This window comes from Vidua chalybeata, chromosome 2, assembly GCF_026979565.1.
Source record: "Vidua chalybeata isolate OUT-0048 chromosome 2, bVidCha1 merged haplotype, whole genome shotgun sequence".
In the NCBI taxonomy this organism is placed as follows: Eukaryota; Metazoa; Chordata; class Aves; order Passeriformes; family Viduidae; genus Vidua; species Vidua chalybeata.
This window is the reverse complement of record NC_071531.1, coordinates 358,332-377,472: the sequence shown is the minus strand read 5'-3', so window position 1 is coordinate 377,472 and position 19,141 is coordinate 358,332. Positions and strand designations below refer to the sequence as shown.

Genomic DNA, 19,141 nt, shown 5'->3' with positions numbered 1-19,141 from the left:
GCTTTCAGTTTGGGCAGACAACCGGGCTTCCATGTCTGCTGTGGAAATTCCTTCTGTGGGAAGAGTGGAAAATGCAGTGCTTAGGGAAGGCGGTGCCGCTGGGGCGTTCTGGGGCTGGGACAAATCCCTAGTGGGTTTGTTGGGAAGGCTCGGAAGGAAGCAGCGTGTGTTCCGGGGGCTGTTTGTGGGGCTGCAGCCTCAGCGGGCTCACTGGGCTGTGCTTGCAGATGCTGGCTTTGGTACCACCAGCGGAGGAGCCTTCGGGACCTCGGCCTTCGGCTCCAGCAACAACACGGGCAGCCTGTTCGGGAGCACGCAGACAAAGCCAGGTACTGCCCGGCTGGGTAAAGAGGGCAGGGGAGAAAGGGAAAATCCCCAAACCGGGGATTCGTCAACAAAAAGTAGCCAGAAAAGGCCCTCGCAAGCCCAGGACAGCACGAACCTGTCAAAGCTCCCAAGCAGAGGAGGTTGTGAAGGGTTAACAGCCTGTTTCTGTCTGCAGGAGGGTTGTTTGGGTCCACCACGTTCAACCAACCAGCCACCTCCTCCACCAGCACTGGCTTTGGCTTTGGAACATCCACTGGGACATCAAACAGCCTCTTCGGAACCACCAGCACCGGTGGAAGCCTCTTCTCATCCCAGAATAATGCCTTTGCACAGAACAAACCAGCTGGTTTTGGAAGTGAGTGAAACTGGTTCCCCTCTGCAGTTGGGTGGGAGAGCAGTGGGAGCTGGATGTGCCTGGGGGCCGGGGCTGGGGGGGGTTTCTCCTGCAGGATACAGTGACAGCCCTGTCCCCACAGCAGCTGAGGGGAGCTCACATGCTCCTGAATCTGTAGCTGTGATTTCAGCCCTACATTTTAAAATAAATTGCCCAAGGTGGTTGGCAGGAATGTTTTATCCTGAATACTGTTTTGGTGCTATTTGATTTTAGGTTTTTATCCTGTGGCAGAGCAGTTACAGTTGGGTTTGTCTGTGGCAGGGAATGCTGTTAAACTCTTCTGTAATTTCATGAGGCAAAAGCAACTGCTTGCAGCCCCTTCTGAACAAAGAAAAGGAGCCTCACAGGTTCTCTTTATAATAAAGTTTTTGTATTATTTTCTTCCTACTTGTTGGAAACTGGCTGCTGTGGTTTGTCTGGTGTTTCTGGGGTGCTGAGTTAAGGACACTTCTGCAGCAGAGAACTGCATTAGCAGCACCATCAACTTCCAGCTTTGCTCTCAGATTATTTTTCCCAACTGTTCTTTCCATTTTCAAATCAGTTTCTAATTTGAATGAAGTATTAGGGTGTAAGTTTTAAATACTTAATTCGGGTTTGTTTTAATGCTGATGTTGTTATTTTTTTATGCTTTATTCAGACTTTGGTACGAGCACCAGCAGTGGAGGGCTCTTTGGGACCACCAACACCACTTCCAACCCTTTTGGGAGCACATCTGGCTCTCTCTTTGGCCCAACCAGCTTTACTGCTGCTCCAACTGGCACGACTATTAAATTTAATGTAAGTTCTGCTCTTTCTTCCTAGTCCAGCCCGTTCACTGTGGGAAGTACTCAGTTTTGCAGTTGTTCAGTGGTGTCTTGGTCACTGAGGTGAAAAAATTATTCATGTGCAAGTGTTCTGAACTGATTTGGAAACATCCCTTCTCAAACACTGTAGAATTTCAGGCTTGCTGGGTGTAGAGCCAACGCTGAAGGAGTAAAGGAGCTCCTAAAGCTGAGCCTTCCCAGCAAGTGCCATGGAATTCAAGGTGATCCGTGGCAAATGCTGGCAGCAGTAAGGGTTAGAGACATCTTGTGATGGGTCAGAATCAGCACAGCTCTCCTGAGCCTGCCTGGCTCTGGGAATGGGACCTGGAAGGAGAGGAGTGGTGTCCTGCCTCCCCTGGACGAGTCCCCTTTAAGACAGGATTCAGTAACTGCTACCAAGTTCTGTGGCAGTTGGACCTGGAGGGGGGCCCAGCAGAGAGGCCTTGAGGAGCTGGGGCCTGCTGGAGGAGGGACTCTGTTCCCAAACACTTGTTCATGCAGATCTCATCCCTCTTCATTTTTGGACTGAGCTGATGTAAGACTGAGGTTTTGGGGGCAGAGCTGTGCTGCTGCCAGGGCTCTTCCAGTGCTGCTGATTTGTACTTCCACAGCACTGTTAAAAAGAGGGGGGATAGTGAAATTCATGCAGAGCTCTAGTACGTCAGAAGCTGAGGTAAACTGCTTTTAAAGTGAAACTGAAAGCAGAATTGCTGGGAGTTGTTTTGAGTGTTCTGTGGGTAATTCCAATGCTGATCATCAGTAAACACAAATGGGTGAGGCCTCAGCTGTACAAATAATGATGGAATCATAAAACCATGCAATCACACAAGGCTAGGGTTGGGAGGGGCCCTAAATCCCACCCAGTGCCACCCCTGCCATGGCAGGGGCACCTCCCACTGTGCCAGGCTGCTCCAGCCCCAGTGTCCAACCTGGCCTTGGGCACTGCCAGGGATCCAGGGGCAGCCCCAGCTGCTCTGGCAATTCCATCCCAGCCCCTGCCCACCCTGCCAGGGAACAATTCCCAATTCCCAATCTCCCATCCAGCCCTGCCCTCTGGCACTGGGAGCCATTCCCTGGCTCCTGTCCCTCCAGGCCTTCCCCAGTCCCTCTGCAGCTCTCCTGGAGCCCCTTCAGGCCCTGCCAGGGGCTCTGAGCTCTCCCTGGAGCTTCTCCTCTCCAGGTGAGCACCCCCAGCTCTCCCAGCCTGGCTCCAGAGGGGCTCCAGCCCTGGAGCAGCTCTGGGGCCTCCTCTGCACTCCCTCCTAGAACTTCACATTCTCCTGTTCATGGGCCCCAGGGCTGGGGGCTCTGCAGGTGGGGTCTTGCCCGAGCAGAGCAGTCACACAGAGCCTCAGGTCTGTGCTAGGTGTAGGATTTCCCAGGATCTGCAGGGAGTTCTGGCTGTGTTCCCCCAAGTCTGGCTGGATTTTAACCTGCCCTTCCTCCCTTCCCGGCAGCCCCCGACCGGCACCGACACCATGGTGAAATCCGGCGTCAGCACCAACATCAACACCAAGCACCAGTGCATCACTGCCATGAAGGAGTACGAGAGCAAGTCCCTCGAGGTCAGTGCAGGGGGACACAGCTTCACCTCAGGCCTTTCTGGGCCACAGTTACTGTCTGTGCTCGTTAATGCAAAAATATTAACGAACCGTCAACGTCTGCATCGCATACGAGAGATGTTGTCAAGTAAAACAATTAATGCAACACCACGTTAATTGCAGTTGGGTTTAAGTGCTTAATGCAGGTCGGGAAGAGCTGAAATTCCATCTTGCCAGAAGGACATGAGATCCTGTCGGGAACAGCCCTGCTCTGCTGAGATAACAGCCAGGATCCCAGGCAGAGCTCAGTTGTTTGTTATAAACTAGTGTTCCCCAGGATTTATCCTGAGGCCTTCCCATTTGGGCTGCTTTTGGACCCTTCAAAACAGATAGATTATCAAATATCTGAAAATGCTCTGGGATGTCAAATTGAAGTCTAAACATGGATCTAAGTTCGGGTCCCATTTTTGCTGTCCTTATTTTTAAAAATGTGGGTGTTGCAGCTTTTCTTGAGCCTTCACCTTGGTGAAGATGGGGTGCTGTGTGAGTGTGGTAAGGACACTTGCCTGCCCTTGTCCTGTGTAAAAAGAGCTGGGTTTTCCTCTAGGAACTCCGTTTGGAAGACTACCAGGCAAATAGGAAAGGGCCCACGAATCCTGTAGGAGCAGGAGCAACTGCTGGCTTGTTTGGCTCTTCCACTGCCACATCCAGCACAGCCACAGGACTTTTTGGCTCTTCCACTACCAATACAGGCTTCTCCTATGGACAGAATAAAACTGCTTTTGGAACCAGTAAGTACTGCCTGGCCCTGGTGTTCCTGTGAGTGCATGTGCAAGTATTCTGTTAAACCATTTAGAACTCTGCGATGTAAAATGTTGAAACACTGCTGTGAGCTCAGAGTTGTGCTGGTTGTATTGCCAGCCTTCACTGGTGGAGCTCCTTGTCATAGGAATCTGTTTTCTTACTTTCCCTTGGAAAAATTTAAGCAGCAGTTGGATTTTTATTAGGTTTTGGTGCAAACTAAAAAGTAAATAGATTATAGAATCCCAGAATGGTTTGGGTTAGAAGGGACCTTGAAGCTCACCCAGTGTCACCCTGCCATGGGCAGGGACACCTTCCACTGTCCCAGGCTGCTCCAGCCCCAGTGTCCAACCTGGCCTGGGGCACTGCCAGGGATCCAGGGGCAACCACAGCTGCTCTGGGCACCTGTGCCAGAGCCTGCCCGCCCTGCCAGGGAAGGATTTTCCCCTAGGTAATGGATATTTGTGTCTGTGGAATTCAACTGTGAATAGATCCAAATCCTCCAGGCTGTAGGAATGGAAGTGGTTGTTGAATGAGCAGAGACAGCAGCCAGGGAGCACCTGGGGCTGGGCCAGGGCACCTGGAGAGCAGGGAAAGGTTCTTCCCCAGAGGCTGCTGGCACTGCCCAGGCTCCCCAGGGAATGGGCACGGCCCCGAGGCTGCCAGAGCTCCAGGAGCCTTTGGACAGTGCTGCCAGGGGTGCCCAGGCTGGGGTTGCTGGGGCTCTGGGCAGGGCAGGGCTGGCACTGGATGGTCCCTGTGGGTCCCTCCCAGCTCAGGATATTCTGTGACCCTTTTTCCTGTGTGAATCTGCCAGGCTGGGTCTCTAACTGCTGTTGCTGTCCCAGGTACGACCGGCTTTGGCACAGGCACCACCGGGGGGCTCTTTGGGCAGCAGTCCCAGACCACGAGTCTGTTCAACAAACCCTTCGGCCAGGCCACCACCACGCAGAACACCGGCTTCTCCTTCGGGGGCACCAGCACCCTGGGCCAGCCCAACACCAACACCATGGTAAGAGGGGCTGCCAGCGGGGCTGCAGCCGCTCCTGCTGGCCACGGGAGGCTGCAGCGTTGGGATGTGCCTCACTCACCTTCCACTAAAGCTGGGTGCCGAGCTCTGAAGGCTGCGGTGGAGCGAGGAACCTCCTGGCAGTCAGCTGTGTTCCTGACAATTGGAGAACAGTCAGCTGTTCACAAATCATGTACCCACTCACCTCCTCAGGCAGCTGCTCTCTAGCAACTCCTGTGCTTCCGATCGTTTTCACACAGATAATGTCATTCTGTTATCAGCCTTCTATGGGAATTCAAATCCCGGGCTTTCTGGTGATAGATGAGCAACATTTGGGGGCTTTTGCAACAGAAAGATTCTATCTAGTTGTAACTCATTATCTAACTAGAGGCTTTGGCTCCAGATATCCCATGTTCTTTGTGAATTTGTTGTGACTTCTCCCAGAAAACCCTGTGAAATGTTTCTTTTCCATCTTCCTTGCTCAAAGCAATGAGGAAATTCCAATATCCTTTAAATCCTGGAGCATAAATTTTTGGTTTGTGATTTTTTTTTTTTTTTTTTTTTTTTTATTTCCTGTTAGTAACTAATTTCTTGGAGGAGGACTAAAGCTTCTGGAATGCTCTAATGCTCTTCACCCCTCCTCTTCCCCCAGCACGAGGGCAAATGCAGCATTGTTTTATTGCCTGATTTTGTGTGCTGGATCTGCTGTTGTCACTGCTGGACTTGGAAAAGCTTGGGAGCATTATCTTAACCTGGTTTCTTTTTTTAGGGTCTCTTTGGGGTCACCCAGCCCTCGCAGCCTGGAGGCCTTTTTGGGACAGCTGCCAATACAAATGCTGGGACTGGATTTGGAACGGGAACTGGCCTTTTTGGACAAGCCAACACGGGATTTGGTGTTGGTGGTTCGGTATGTCTGTGCCTCCGTAATAAAGAGAGAAAACCAAGCAGAGCCCTGTTCCAGGGTGCTGACTGCACGGAAGCTGTGTCAGCTTAGGAATTAGGATGGCTGAGATACAAAAGTCAGGTGGTTTGCTGTAAACTGGAGGATAAACAGGTGTAGTAGAGTCATTTTTTAAACAAGTGATGTGTGGAGTGATAAAAGCAGCAGGAGACACTGAGGAGAGGTGCCTGGGGTGCCTCAGCATAGGGTTGGAAATACAGGTTATAAGTTGTGATGGACCAAAACCAAACTTGGTTTTTGATATTCAGTCATTTTGGTTCTGGTGGAGCAAAAATCACAGGATCACTGAGAATGGAAAAGTGCCTTAAAGCCCCTTGAGTCTGACCCTAACAGCTGCTTTTGGGGGATCTTGCAGGTGGCTTGGGATAACCCCACTCATGGGAGGGTGGGCTGAGGGGGCTCAGCTCTGCTTGGCTTTAGTTCTGCTTCCTTGCCTGCAGCCAAACACCGATACAATTCCTGTGGTATCAGCGTGCCAGGTTTCCAAATTCCTGTTGTTTTCCTTTCAGACCCTGTTTGGGAACAAGCCTGCTGGATTTGGAGCCACCACGACCAGCGCTCCCTCGTTTGGTACCACCACGGGCGGGGGCCTCTTCGGTAACAAACCTGCTCTGAGTTTAGGAACCCCTACAAACCACTCCAGTTTGGGGACAGGGAAAAGAAGTGTGATTTCAATCATTTAAATCTGTACTGTGCGTAGCACGCACTGTGGAGAGCACATGCTGAGTGCTGTAGTGTTGGAATTGTCAGGTTGATGGCCCTGGCACGGAGGAACGTGCTGGGCTGTGCCTTTGCTCTTGGTGGGGCTCCCTGACTCAGGAGGTAGATGGTCAAGTGCCACTGTTTTGGTGAGTTAAGGGAATTTTCAGCCTGGGATGGCCAGGAGAGCCCCTGGGATCCAGGGGAGCATTGGGAAGGGCATTCCCAGCAGGTCAGGGAGGGGATCCTGCCCCTCTGCTCAGCTCCAGGGAGGCTCATCTGGAGTGTCCTGTTCAGTTCTGGGCTCCACAGTTCAAGGAAGACCAGGAGCTACTGGAGAGGGCCCAGGGAAGGCCACAGAGATGATTTGGGGTCTGGAGCATCTCTGGTGAGGAGAGGCTGGGGGAGCTGGGCCTGGTGAGTTTGGAGAAGGGAAGGCTGAGAGGGGATCCATCCATGCACACAAATGCCCCCTCCGTGCACACAAATGCCCCCTCCGTGCACACACATCTCTCCAAGGGTGCCAGGATGGTGCCAGGCTCTGCTCAGTGGTGCCAGTGGCAGGACAAGGAGCAATGGCCAGGAATTAAACCACAACAGTTCCAGCCCAGCCTGAGGAAGAACTTCCTTCCCTGGAGGGGCAGAGCCCTGCAAGAGCTGCCCAGGCAGGGGCTGGAGTCTCCCTCTCTGGAGACATCCCAAACCCCCTGGCCACGTTCCTGTGTCACTGCTGCAGGTGGCCCTGCCTGGGCAGGGGGCTGGGCTGATCTCAGAGGTCCCTTCCAACTCCAACCATGCTGTAATTCTGTGGTTGAAAAGTCTTGAAATCAAGGATTCAGAAGGGTTTGTTAGGAGGCTATGAACACCCTGTGTTGGCACAGCAGCACTGGGAGAATTGGGGTAAAGCCAGTGATCCCTGGGCTTGGGCAGGTGTCAGGAGATCTGCACTGCAGTGAAGGTGAATTGAGTCAGCTCCAGTTTAGCTGGTGGCTGTTGTTGTCCTTGGTGGTGTGAAGGACCAAAGTCCTGAGGAGCTGATGTTGTGTTCCTGGAGGCCTCTGATGTGAGAACTGATGTTGGGTGGGTGTGACTGAGCAGGAGGAATGTGCAGGGATAGCTGAAGGGAGTGGCAGCTTCTTTCATGGGACTCTGAAATCTCTCCTGCCTTTTTAAGTCTGGATTTCAGAGCAACAAATCTGAGTCTCTGGGAGTGAGTAGGAGGGGGTTGGACCCTGCCATCCCTGTCCTGCAGTGCTGTTTTGTGTTGGTTATTTAAAGCAGTGGGGCCTGCTGTGTCAGCCTGCCCATATAGACAGGGAGGAACTCAAGGGAACTGGCTGATCTTTTAGCTCCTTCCCTGTTGGAATCCTGGATGCTGAGAATTTTAAACTTCAGCGTGCAGGATTCCAACACTTCCCAAATGAAGCTCTGAGCAGTTCTCAGTGCTCTGAACCAGGGCAGCACCTTGGCAGGCAGGGTTTGACTGTGGTGAGCAGTCTTGGGCAAACCTCCCAGGGGTGTGAGGGGTGCTTTGAGGTCTTGTTCTGCTGCTCAGGATCTCCATGGCCCCACAGTGTGTTGGTAGTGTTTGATGAAGACCAACCTTTGCAGTGTGTGGTTTTGGTTTGCCTGTGTAGCAGTTTATAGGAGGAATGGAGCTGGATTCCAAGGAATTGATGCACACCTGCAGTTTTTTCAGTTTAATCCTAGCTTTATGTACTAACCAAGCATGGGATGGGGTCAGCATCTGCAGTAGAACTGTGCTCATGGTAGATTTGGGGTGGCCTTGTTCCAGCTACAGCTGTGCCCTTGAACTGTGCAGATCTGAGTTCCCACCTGCTCTGTGGTGAGGGTCAGAGAAATGTGTGTGGTATAAACAGGATGAAATGAGGTTTGTTCCCTCCAGGCACTCAAAAAACCCCAACACGTTTTACTCCGTTGCCAGATAGAACAGCATCATGTCAGCTCTGTCTTTCTGGGAAACTCTGAAGTTTGTAGCAAACTGAAAAGCTTAAGAAGGCAGACCAACGTTTTTCTGTGCTGCTTTAATGCTATATTTATAACTAAAATGTGTTTATTGCCAGTGAAGTCCCTTCTTGCTGATTGTCAGTTTAACCTGTGCTGCTGGAAACAGTGAGAAATTTGACTTTGGCAGGGCTCTTCAACCCTGTGAGGCTTATTTATTTAAATACATGGCTTTAATTTCATCTCTAATGAGGTGCTCATTCTGTTGTTGAAGGTTTTGGTGCCAACACTGCTGGAAATAGCTTGTTTGGAAATAAGCCTGCGACTGGGACTCTGGGGACTGGACTTGGAACAGGGTTTGGAACAGGTAAGCAGTTTCCCAGCTCGTTTCTGGACAGCTCCAGCCCTCAGGCTGCAGTGCTGGTCCAGCCTGGGCAAGCTGAGTTAGGAAAGGCTGGGTGGGCATGTTTCAGCTTCAAGCCAGGATGGCTCAGGACAGCTCCAAGGGGAGCTTCTTAGCACAGTGCCAAGTGGCCTGACAGAAACTGGGCAGCACTGGTGGGACTGGTGAGGTGCTCTGTGCTCAGAGCCTCTGCTGCCTGCAGCATCCATGGGCATGGAGAGGGTTTCCTGCAGTCCAGTAAGGAACTGACTCTTTGCTGTGCCTGTAAGCTTGTCAGAGTCCTGTAGTAACTGACAGTCACCTCTCGTGTCACAGCTCTGGGGGCAGGACAGACGTCCTTGTTTGGAAACACCCAGCCAAAGCTGGGGGGAACGCTGGGGACGGGAGCGTTCGGAGCCCCAGGATTCAACACATCCACTGCTACCCTGGGCTTCGGGGCCCCTCAGCCTGCTGTAGGTGAGTGTCCATGAGCCTGCTGCCTCCTGCCTTGTTCCCATGTGCCTCAACACAGGAGCACACCCCTGCCAAAGGGTTTGGAAGGACACAACATCTCCTCGGGCCACTTCTGTTCTCAGTCACAGTGCAGACTGTGTAAATGACCCTTGTTTTGCTAGTTACATATATATTGGTAAAGGAGTTCCAAGTTGCTTTACGTGCCCAATAATTGCACCTATTTTAGAGCATTGTCTTGAAGATTAGTAACATTTCCCAAATTGAATTTGGGGCAGCAAGAATAGATGTGCACAAAGAAAAGTAAGGGAAGTGCAACGTTGGATTTTTCAGTACTTACAGATAGGGGAGGCCTAGAGGGCCTTTATTAACAGGAATGCTGTGCCTTTGGGACAAAAATAAGACCCAGTTGTCTCCAGCTCTCCTGACTTCCTGCAGACCCTGACAGTAAGCTGTTGTCCTGAGAGTGGTTTTGTTGTTCTTTGGGAATGCTCACGTGCCACCCTGGTTTTGTTGGAATTATAATTAAGCTGCTTTTAGTGGCTTGAATGTTTCATGGGGTGAAGTCTTAGAACATTTTAATAGGACTTAAAATTAAATGCTTTAAGACAGAGAGGTAAGATTTAGAATCCATTGTAGAGGGCACTCTAGAGCTGTATGGTTGTGGTAGCAGTAATGTCAAAATTCTGCATTAAATATTTTCCCTGCACACACTTCCAGAAGCCACCAGGACTGAATATCCTGGCACTGCTCTGTAGCTCTCTGTGCCCTCAGCTTTTCACCCATGAGAACTCAGTGAATATGGTTGCACACTCTGTTGGAGGAAGGAGATGCTCTGGGAGCTGCTGTGTTTCTCCCTGCCCTGGTTCTGTTCCCAGAGCTCTAAAACTGAAATGCTGCTCCTTTTGTAGCTCTGACAGACCCCAACGCCTCTGCAGCCCAGCAAGCTGTCCTCCAGCAGCACCTCAACAGCCTGACCTACTCACCCTTTGGGGACTCCCCTCTCTTCAGAAACCCCATGTCAGACCCGAAGAAGAAGGAAGAGGTAAGTGCCCATCAGCACTGAACTCATTTTTATGGGTGACAATTGGAATTACTTTGGTCTGTGTGCAGTCCTCACTTCAGTGCACACTGAGCAGTCAGGTAACTTGCCCTCTGTGCTCTCCCAGTGGTGCAGTGGCTTTTTACCCTCCAGGACACAGAGGGCTTCATTTTATTCCAGTGGAAAGTTCCCTGCCCATGGCAGGGGGGTTGGAAGTGCATGATCTGTAAGGGACTTTCCAGCCCAAACCATTCCATGATTTCCTGATTTTGCCTGCATCACAACCTTTGCTATGGAGTTCCTGTGCTCCCTGCTGCTGATTGGGAATAAAGATGGATTGTTGTTAATGCTTGGAAAATAATTGTAGTCCTTTGCTTAGTACATCCCTGAGAGTCTCTGATAAACCTTTCCCTGTTGCTTTGTTCAAAAGATGGTAAAAGAAACACTTCCCAGGCTTTTGAGGTGATAGGGGAGGTTCTGGGTGTCTGCTGCCCCTGGGCAGATTGCAGGGGCTGGAGGTGAGTCCTGCCTGGCAGCTGGAGCCCAGGGTGCTCATGGATCCAGGCTGGTGGCTGGGGCTGTGCGTGGAGCCCTCTAACCTGGGTGCAATTATTGCTTCCCTTTACTTACCACCCCCTTTGCCTTTCAGGGCCCTGGGCTGGAGCACCCTAAAGCTCTGTCCCATGCCTGAGATTTCCAACTGTCCATCCTTCTGTTCCAGAGGCTGAAGCCAACCAACCCAGCAGCCCAGAAGGCCCTGACGACCCCCACCCACTACAAGCTGACCCCACGCCCCGCGACCAGAGTGCGGCCCAAGGCCCTGCAGTCAGCAGGCTCGGCCAAATCCCAGCTCTTTGATGGGCTGGATGATGATGAGCCCTCCCTGTCCAATGGAGCCTTCATGCCAAAGTGAGCTTCTCTTTTGTCTCTGTGTGAGAATCCTTTGGAAACTCGTGTATTACCCCAAATCTCATGACTTTGTGCCCTGGTTCAGACTGGAAGAACAATAACAAGTTGTCTGTAAGACATCACTGAAACTGTTTTCTATAGAGGAGGGGAAAAGGTTCAGCTTAGACTCTTAAGGCCAAATAAGCTGTAAAATGAGGTCAGCCTGTGATGGTGTGATGGGAGCAAAGCTCCTATAAAGCCATTGAGGAATTCTTACAAGGAAAGCTTGCACAGGGTGATACTTCCTGCTCCTGAACTGGAAGTGTCAACAACACTAGGTTTGCTCATGCCCTAAGTATGGAGGCAGATTTCTGGTGGTTTTATGCCAGCCCTGGTTCTGTTTCAGATCCATAGATGTTTCTGTGAGAAATAAATCATGGATCTGCCTAAGTGAAGTTTTGGGTTCAGTTTTTAGGTACATCAGTGGCAGTCCAATAGAAAAGGGGTTTGGAAAGGTTTGGAGTTGAGTAGAAACAAAGAACTAAAAGATGAAGGTGACCCTGCTGTAAAATGAACCTGCACCTGTGGGCCAGACTTCTGTGCTTCTAGAAAAGCTGATTTAGGAAACAGAGAACACTGTGGTTTGCTGAACTTGGGCTTTAAGCCTTTCACTGACTTGTTCTTTTTACACCTCTATATAAACCAGGGCCTTGAGTGGAATTCCCAAAACAATTTTAGGATCTCTTACAGGAGATTTGATATGTCCTGGGTGTGGGAACAGGTCTTAGAGCTGGTTCCTGGTCCTTGGAGCATCTGAATTAAGTATGAAATATACATGCTTGCAGTGGATAGATCCAAATTTCCCTTCCTTGGTGTGTTGTGTTTTTAGGAAGAGCATCAAGAAGCTGGTTCTGAAGAACCTCAGCAGCAGCAACCTGTTCTCTCCCGTGAGCCGAGAGAACGAGGACCTGGCGTCGCCGTCGGAGTACCCGGAGAATGGGGACAGGTGAGCGAGTCACCCTGCAGGGCTTTGTCCTCAGAAATGCAGACTGGTTCTGCCTGTCCCCAAATTACTGCTCTACAGCAGCCCCTTCTTCTCAGGGATGTCACTTCACTGTTCATTGAAAGCAGTTGACCTGCTTGGGAGATGCATTTCCTCCTGCACTAACCATGTGTTCTTCCTGTGTGGGCACTGCCAGCTCACCCCACCCAAAATCTGGGTCAGAGAGCAGGCACTTATGTTCTGGACGAGACTCTCTTCCTTCCCTGTAGCAAGAAACCAGGATATTCCTTGGGAGAAGTGCTAAAGCTGACTCTGAGGGGAGAAGAACCTCTGCTGATCAGTCCTCAGTGATGTGGGGACTGCAAGGGAGCTCCACTGATCCTCATGTCCATTATTTCTATTTTCTATATGTCTGTTTTGTACAGATTACAGTGAGGACCCTCTAAGGCTACATTTTCCTCCCACAAAAGCCAGAATTCCGACCTCCTCTAAAAAACCTGTGGCCATATTTCAGTTGAACTCTGATTTTTGCCTTGGTTTTCTTTTAATCAGGGTCTGGAAAAAACCTGCCCAGTTCACCACGTCGATTTTACTGAAAGCTATTAAAATAAGAGCTGCTGTGGCAGTGAGGTTACTCTGGCCCTGTGGGCAGAGGGTTTGGAGCTGTGGGGTTGCTGTTACACCCCCTTTTGAGGCTTCTCTCCAGCCTGAGCTCCCTGTTGCACTCAGCTCTGCACAGGGCACGTGCCTTAGTCCCCAGCATGTGGGGACTGTCCCAGTCTCACCACTGTCCTTGCTGTAGTGGGAGCCTCAGTGGCAGAGGCGATCAGGCAGGAGCAGAGGGAAGGGGAATAATCACTGACACTGCAGTTGGTGTGGTCCTGTTTGCTCTTTGTGTGGAAAGAACAGAATTTTAATCATAGAATCACAGTCTCCTGAACAGGGAGGGATCACCCGAGTCCAGCCCCTGGCTCTGCACAGGAATGTTGGCGTAAGTCCCCTTGGAATAAAATAATTCACAAAGTCCTTCCTGTGCCCAGGTTCTTCCTGTCGGTGCCTCCCGAGGAGAACCACAGGCAGGACGGGGAGCGGGAGGAGGAGGAGGAGGCCCACGAGGTGACCAGGTTTTACACCAACCCCATTGCCAAGCCCATCCCCCAGAGCCTGGAGGGCAGCGGGCACAAGCCCCACTCGAGCGTGGACGACACCATCGTGGCGCTGAACATGCGCGCGGCGCTGCGCAACGGGCTGGAGGGCAGCAGCGAGGACGCCTCCTTCCAGGAGGATTCCCTGCAGGAGGAGTGGGACAAGGAGATCGAGCCTGGGGCCCAGCTGCATCCTGCAGGTGAGGCTGGCGGGGGCACCATTGCATGCAGAGTTTCCTGCTCTTTGACATCCTCCTCAGATTTTGCTTTTTTCCCCTCTTTCTTCCACCACAATCCAAACCTTGCTTTTCTTACCTAGTGCAGAAATTTTATCTGCTGAGTCAATGAGCATTTAAATTTTATCCCCCAGTTTTATATCACGTGTGTTGGAGTTTTTTAAACTTAAGAAGGTAAAGGGAAAAGATTTGCTAATCCTTCCAGGTAATTCTTCTGTGGCATGTAATGAAACTGGCAGGTGACATGTGCAAAAGAAACGTGTCTAGACATTTTGTAGATGGAGAATGCTTTTGGGAAATAGGAAAATCATTAGACAAATTAACAGCTGAAGAAGAATTGGAGCCTGTTAAATGTAGAAGAAGCTGCAGTTTGGTCAGCAGTCCCTGAGGCCCCAGGCTACTAAAGCTGGGACAATGTTTCCTTCAGGTGTTGATGGATTTGCAATTTTTCTTCTCCCTGCGCACCTTCTTCCCTTCCTGTTTGCACACCTGCTGCTCTCTGGTGGGTGCCTGGGCAGAACCTGCCAGTTCATTTAAATGTGCTCTGGAGGCTGTGGAATGAAGGTGTTGTGGTATCTGTTGGCTTTGGGTTCCCTGATTCTCAGTTCCTCTGAGGCTTCCAGCTGTTCAGGCTGGCAAAAGAAATGGGATAACAGTCTGGGAATGTTGATACATTGCTGCCAGCCCTGTTCTCAGGGAATGCTGTGTTGCAGGGATTGTCCTGACACGAGCTGGCTACTACACCATCCCGACCCTGGAGGAGCTGGCCCGGCTGACCAACGACAGGAAGGAATGTATCGTGACAGACTTCACCATCGGCCGCACGGGTGAGACCCCCAGCCTTCCTGGGCCAGGACCCTGATCCAGGGATCCTAAAGCTGCAGGACCTGAGTTCCAAACCCTCAGTCTGGCTGTCACCAGTGCCCTTGCTTTGGGAGCAGTTTGCATCAAAGTTTTGTAGGATTTTAGGATGAAATAAATCCCAGAATCACAGACTGATTTGGTTTGGGAAGGGCATTAAAGCTCATCCCATTCCATGGGCAGGGACACCTTCCGCTGTCCCAGGCTGCTCCAAACCCTATCCAGCCTGGCCTTGGACATGTCCAGGGATCCAGGGGCAGCCACAGCTGCTCTGGGGCCTCCCCACCCTGCCAGGGAACAATTACCAATTCCCAATCTCCCATCCAGCCCTGCCCTCTGGCACTGGGAGCTATTCCCTGGCTCCTGTCCCTCCAGGCCTTGTCCCCAGTCCCTCTGCAGCTCTCCTGGAGCCCCTTCAGGCCCTGCCAGGGGCTCTGAGCTCTCCCTGGAGCTTCCCCTTTTCCAGGTTGAACATTCCCAGCTCTCCCAGCCATTTGATATTGATGTCAAAGTTGATAATGCTCCTCCAGAGTTTTCTCAGGGGGAAGGATGTGTCGCTTTGCTCAAGAGACAGGACTGGGCTGGGAGGGGACAGGAGGAGCACAGCAGGAACATGGGCTCTCTGGCACATGACTTTTCACAGACAATTTAATTGTGACCTTTTGGGTGGTTTTGCAGGTTATGGATCGATTTACTTCGAAGGAGAGATAAATCTAACAAACTTAAACCTGGATGAGATTGTACATATCCGGAGAAAAGAAGTTATTGTTTACCCTGACGACGAAAAAAAACCTCCCATTGGGGAAGGGTTAAATAGGTAAGTGTTGGATAAGGATGATTTTTAGGATCCTGACAGTCTGCTGTGCTTGCAGGCTGCAACCAAGAGACAAATCCAAATAGTGCATTCGGTTGACGGTGTCAACCAGGTTTCTGAAGTGCAGGTTGCGTTTAAAAGCTGATAGGAGTTTCCTGGCCGGGGCTGTGCTCTGCTGCCCTGCCCGGGTTGCCCAGCCCCTCCTCTGTGAGCCTGCTGTCCCGTTGCAGGCGAGCCGAGGTGACCCTGGACGGGGTGTGGCCCACGGACAAGACGTCGCGGTGCCTGATCAAGAGCCCCGAGCGGCTGGCCGAGATGGACTACGAGGGCCGGCTGGAGGCCGTGTCCCGCAAGCAGGGCGCGCGCTTCAAGGAGTACCGCCCCGAGACCGGCTCCTGGGTCTTCAAGGTGAGCCACCACGCTGCCCTGGGCTGCAGGCTCCTCAGCATTCCCAGCCGTCACCGTCCGCTAGGACACGCGGCTGTCGTGATGGTTCCTTAACCGATCCCAGAGGTGCAGAAGGCAAACGGCAGGGGGCCATCAGTTCAATCACAACAAATGCACCTCTATTATAGAGTGCCAACAGCAAATGTGATGGAGGGGACAGAAAGGAAATAAAGGATAGAGAGAAAAGAGGGGAAGGGGGTTATAGCTACCACTGCTGAGATGAGATCCGCAACGGTCCAGCCACATGGATTCGCCATTGTCCGTGGGGGTTCACCCAAGTGTTCCCAAAAAGTTACAGTTTATACAGTCTTTAGCCAAAGCGAGTGGCATCTGCCTAGAAGGTGGGCGAGATTGTTGGGCCATTGTGAAGAGCCCCTTGGTGTGTGAAGCAGGTGCTGGCATGCAGGGACAAGGCACCGCTTGTCACAACCTGCTGGAATGCAGCGTTCTGCAGGAGCACAGCGAGTGCACCTGCTGACAGTCACTGGGCACACAACCACCTGGGCCAGGCCAGAGCTCCTGTCAGGGCTCTGCAGGGTCCTTGCATGGTCGTGAGGTAAATGAAGGAAACTTCGGACCGTCTCTCACACCAGCTCGAGGCATTTCTGACTTTGGACAGCTGTCTCGAGTCCCTCGGCTCTGGTGAGACCTGTCCTCACCAAAGCAGCTCCTCATTCCTGGCAGTGTTCAGGGTTGGGTTGGATGGGGCTTGGAGCAACCTGGACTAATGGAAGGTGCCCCTGCCCATGGAATGAATGAGCTTTAAGGTCCCTCCCAGTCCAGACCAGTCTGTGGTTCTGTGGTGAAAACTGTGGCCCCAGAACTGCCTAGAGCAGGTGGCTTTGGTCTGTATAGAGGCTGAATTTGTTGCAGGTGTCCCAAGAGTTGTGTGTTAGGACACCTGTATAGGGCACAGTTACACCTGCCCAGTGTTCAGGCCTTCCAGAAATTTCATTTCCAAGCTGTGACATGTTTGTCCTTCTCCTTAACACAGGTAGCACACTTTTCCAAGTATGGCTTGCAAGATTCTGATGAGGAAGAAGAAGATCATCCTTTAAAAGTGGACACCAAGAAGTTAAAGACCACACCTGTGCCACCCCCAGGGCACCTGCCACCCCAGCAGATGGCCCTGAATGGCAAACCAGCGCCCCCGGCTCAGGTAGAAGGAGAGCAGTGACTAAAGGGGGTTGATGACATGGAATTTGGAGAGTAGCTGGTGCCTGGGAAGGGGGTGGTTGGAGTAACGTGCAATCTGGAGAGTGAAGCCTTACAGAAACTCTTCTGAGCTCTGCCTGAGTGGCTGCGTGTTGTTTTCCTTTGAGACACTTGACATTGCAGACTAAGGATGGGGCGGGAAGGCTTTCAACCCTTGTTTCTTGTTTGAATTCTAGTCTGAGTTTGGCAGATTTGCACCTCTTCTGGAAGAACCCTTATTTTTGTGACTATTAAATGCACGCCCGTAATGCCACCGCCGTGTGCTGCCTGCCTGGACAGTGATGCTGTGCACTCAGTTGCCTTTACCACCATTAGTGTGCAAGACTGTCTGCTGTTCATTTTAAGAATGTGCTCTATTTTTATTAAAATAATACTTTTTGTAAGGCTGGCTATATGCTGGCTTTGTAAACATATCTGTGTTGGATGTGACTGCTTTAAACCTTTGCAAAACATCCTCAGGGCCCATCTTAGACAGGAATGTTTGATCCACAGGCAGTGTTTGATCCAGCTCACTGGGAACACCAGGAGCCCAGGTGGGCAAGAGGCCAATGGCCCCTGCCCCTGGGCTGCCCCAGCCATGGTGTGGGCACAGCCCCAGGGCAGGGATTGTCCCCTGTGCTGGGCACTGGGTGACACCTCGAGGGCTGTGTCCAGTTCTAGGCAAGAGAGACCTGGAGGGGTGAAGAGGGTCCCACAGAGAGCTGGCTAGAGTGATGACACTCAAACCAATATGGCTAGATGTCATCCTCCCTTTATTGTCTAATTTTTTCATGTTTTATACCTTTATCACCTTACATAATACAATAGCTAATTAACATTCATTGGTTAATGTAATATAATTACATATACAAGTCACTTATTGATTGGCTGTTCTACTACAAGTGTCTGATCAGGTTATGGTACGTGACAGTTTTCATATACTACTCAGTGTCCAGCATGGACTGTTGTGTTTGTACAAAGCTTATTGTCTTTTTAAGGATGTCCTTAAAGTAACTCTGTAATACTTTAAAGTAACTCTGTAATCTGCAGGCCAGGGTTGTCCAGTTCCTGCAAAGGAATAGCATCAAGGATAGCATGTCCCTGATGCAGGTTCTCTGCATTTCTCTGTAGAGAAATTTCTTTCCACAAGAAATTTCTCTACAGAGGGGCTGGAGCATGTCCAGGGCAGGGAATGGAGCTGGGAAGGGGCTGGAGCCCCAGGAGGGGCTGAGGGAGCTGGGAAGGGGCTGAGCCTGGAGCAAAGGAGGCTCAGGGGGACCTTGTGGCTCTGCACAGCTCCTGAAAGGAAGGTGGAGCAGGACATGGCCTCAAGTTGTGCCAGGGGAGATTTAGGTTGGATATTGGGAAAATTTCTTCCTGAAAAGGGCTGTCCAGCCCTGGCACAGGAGGTGAAGTCACCTCCCTGAGGGGTTCCACCACAGCCTGTGGATGTGGCACTTGGCTCGGAGTCAGCGGTGGCCCTGGCAGTGCTGGGCACAGTTGGACTTGCTGGGCTCAGAGGCTTTTCCTACCTCAGTAGTTCTGTGTTTCTAACACAGAGCTTCTCCCTGCTATCCAGTGTGAGTCTCTGCTGACCATTTGTGTGGCAGGAGAGCAGAGCTCTCCAGGCAGGTGAGGGGGGCCCTCAGGACCCCGATCCCTGTACAGCAATTCCAGAAGCACCATCTGCTCCCTGGGCAGAACACCCTGCTGCTGGGGCAGGCTGGGGGCTGCCAGCTCTCCTGGGTTCTGCATGGAGAATCCCAGAGCAGTGGCCAGCTGCTGCTCCAGCTCTCACAGCTCCTCAGCTAATTAACACCCACTCATCCATCCCTCTGCTGGAGTAGGTCCTTAATTATTTGCATTTTGAGCTGCACATGTGGCTGCCCAATATCATCACTTCAGCTCCCCTCCCTGCTTCATGTTCAGACTGGGGGGGATCAAGCTGAGGTTTTAAACACTCAGGAGTACTGGGAATGTCACTGATACTTTCAAATGTCCTTGCACAATCCAGAGTACTTAGCAAAAACTCCTCCAGGTTAATTAACCTCTCTGACTTGCATAACATTAACTTGGGTTTTAATTTCTGAAATTAGGAAGAACATCAGTTAGTTTCCCAAAACCCTAAGAAACATCATAGCATTGCTTAAAACTTCCC

At 51.4% G+C, this 19,141-nt stretch overlaps 1 protein-coding gene across 5 annotated transcripts in view; it reads left to right on the top strand.

Moving 5' to 3' along the window:
• Positions 1 to 19,141, top strand: part of NUP98 (nucleoporin 98 and 96 precursor) — a 36,955-nt gene that overhangs the window by 3,712 nt on the left and 14,102 nt on the right. For 3 of the 5 annotated variants that reach the window (XM_053934193.1, XM_053934192.1, XM_053934194.1), the window contains 18 exons: positions 228 to 329; positions 503 to 682; positions 1,359 to 1,498; positions 2,982 to 3,089; positions 3,673 to 3,856; positions 4,715 to 4,878; positions 5,645 to 5,782; positions 6,346 to 6,433; positions 8,775 to 8,867; positions 9,219 to 9,359; positions 10,265 to 10,398; positions 11,117 to 11,304; positions 12,173 to 12,289; positions 13,327 to 13,631; positions 14,381 to 14,494; positions 15,207 to 15,345; positions 15,573 to 15,750; positions 16,784 to 16,948. In XM_053934193.1, the coding sequence (XP_053790168.1) occupies positions 228 to 329; positions 503 to 682; positions 1,359 to 1,498; positions 2,982 to 3,089; positions 3,673 to 3,856; positions 4,715 to 4,878; positions 5,645 to 5,782; positions 6,346 to 6,433; positions 8,775 to 8,867; positions 9,219 to 9,359; positions 10,265 to 10,398; positions 11,117 to 11,304; positions 12,173 to 12,289; positions 13,327 to 13,631; positions 14,381 to 14,494; positions 15,207 to 15,345; positions 15,573 to 15,750; positions 16,784 to 16,948 (2,678 nt within the window). Of the gene's footprint in view, positions 1 to 227; positions 330 to 502; positions 683 to 1,358; positions 1,499 to 1,938; positions 2,060 to 2,981; positions 3,090 to 3,672; positions 3,857 to 4,714; positions 4,879 to 5,644; positions 5,783 to 6,345; positions 6,434 to 8,774; positions 8,868 to 9,218; positions 9,360 to 10,264; positions 10,399 to 11,116; positions 11,305 to 12,172; positions 12,290 to 13,326; positions 13,632 to 14,380; positions 14,495 to 15,206; positions 15,346 to 15,572; positions 15,751 to 16,783; positions 17,416 to 19,141 lie in introns of those variants that run through there. The other 2 variants (XM_053934196.1, XM_053934195.1) reach the window with 2 other exon arrangements.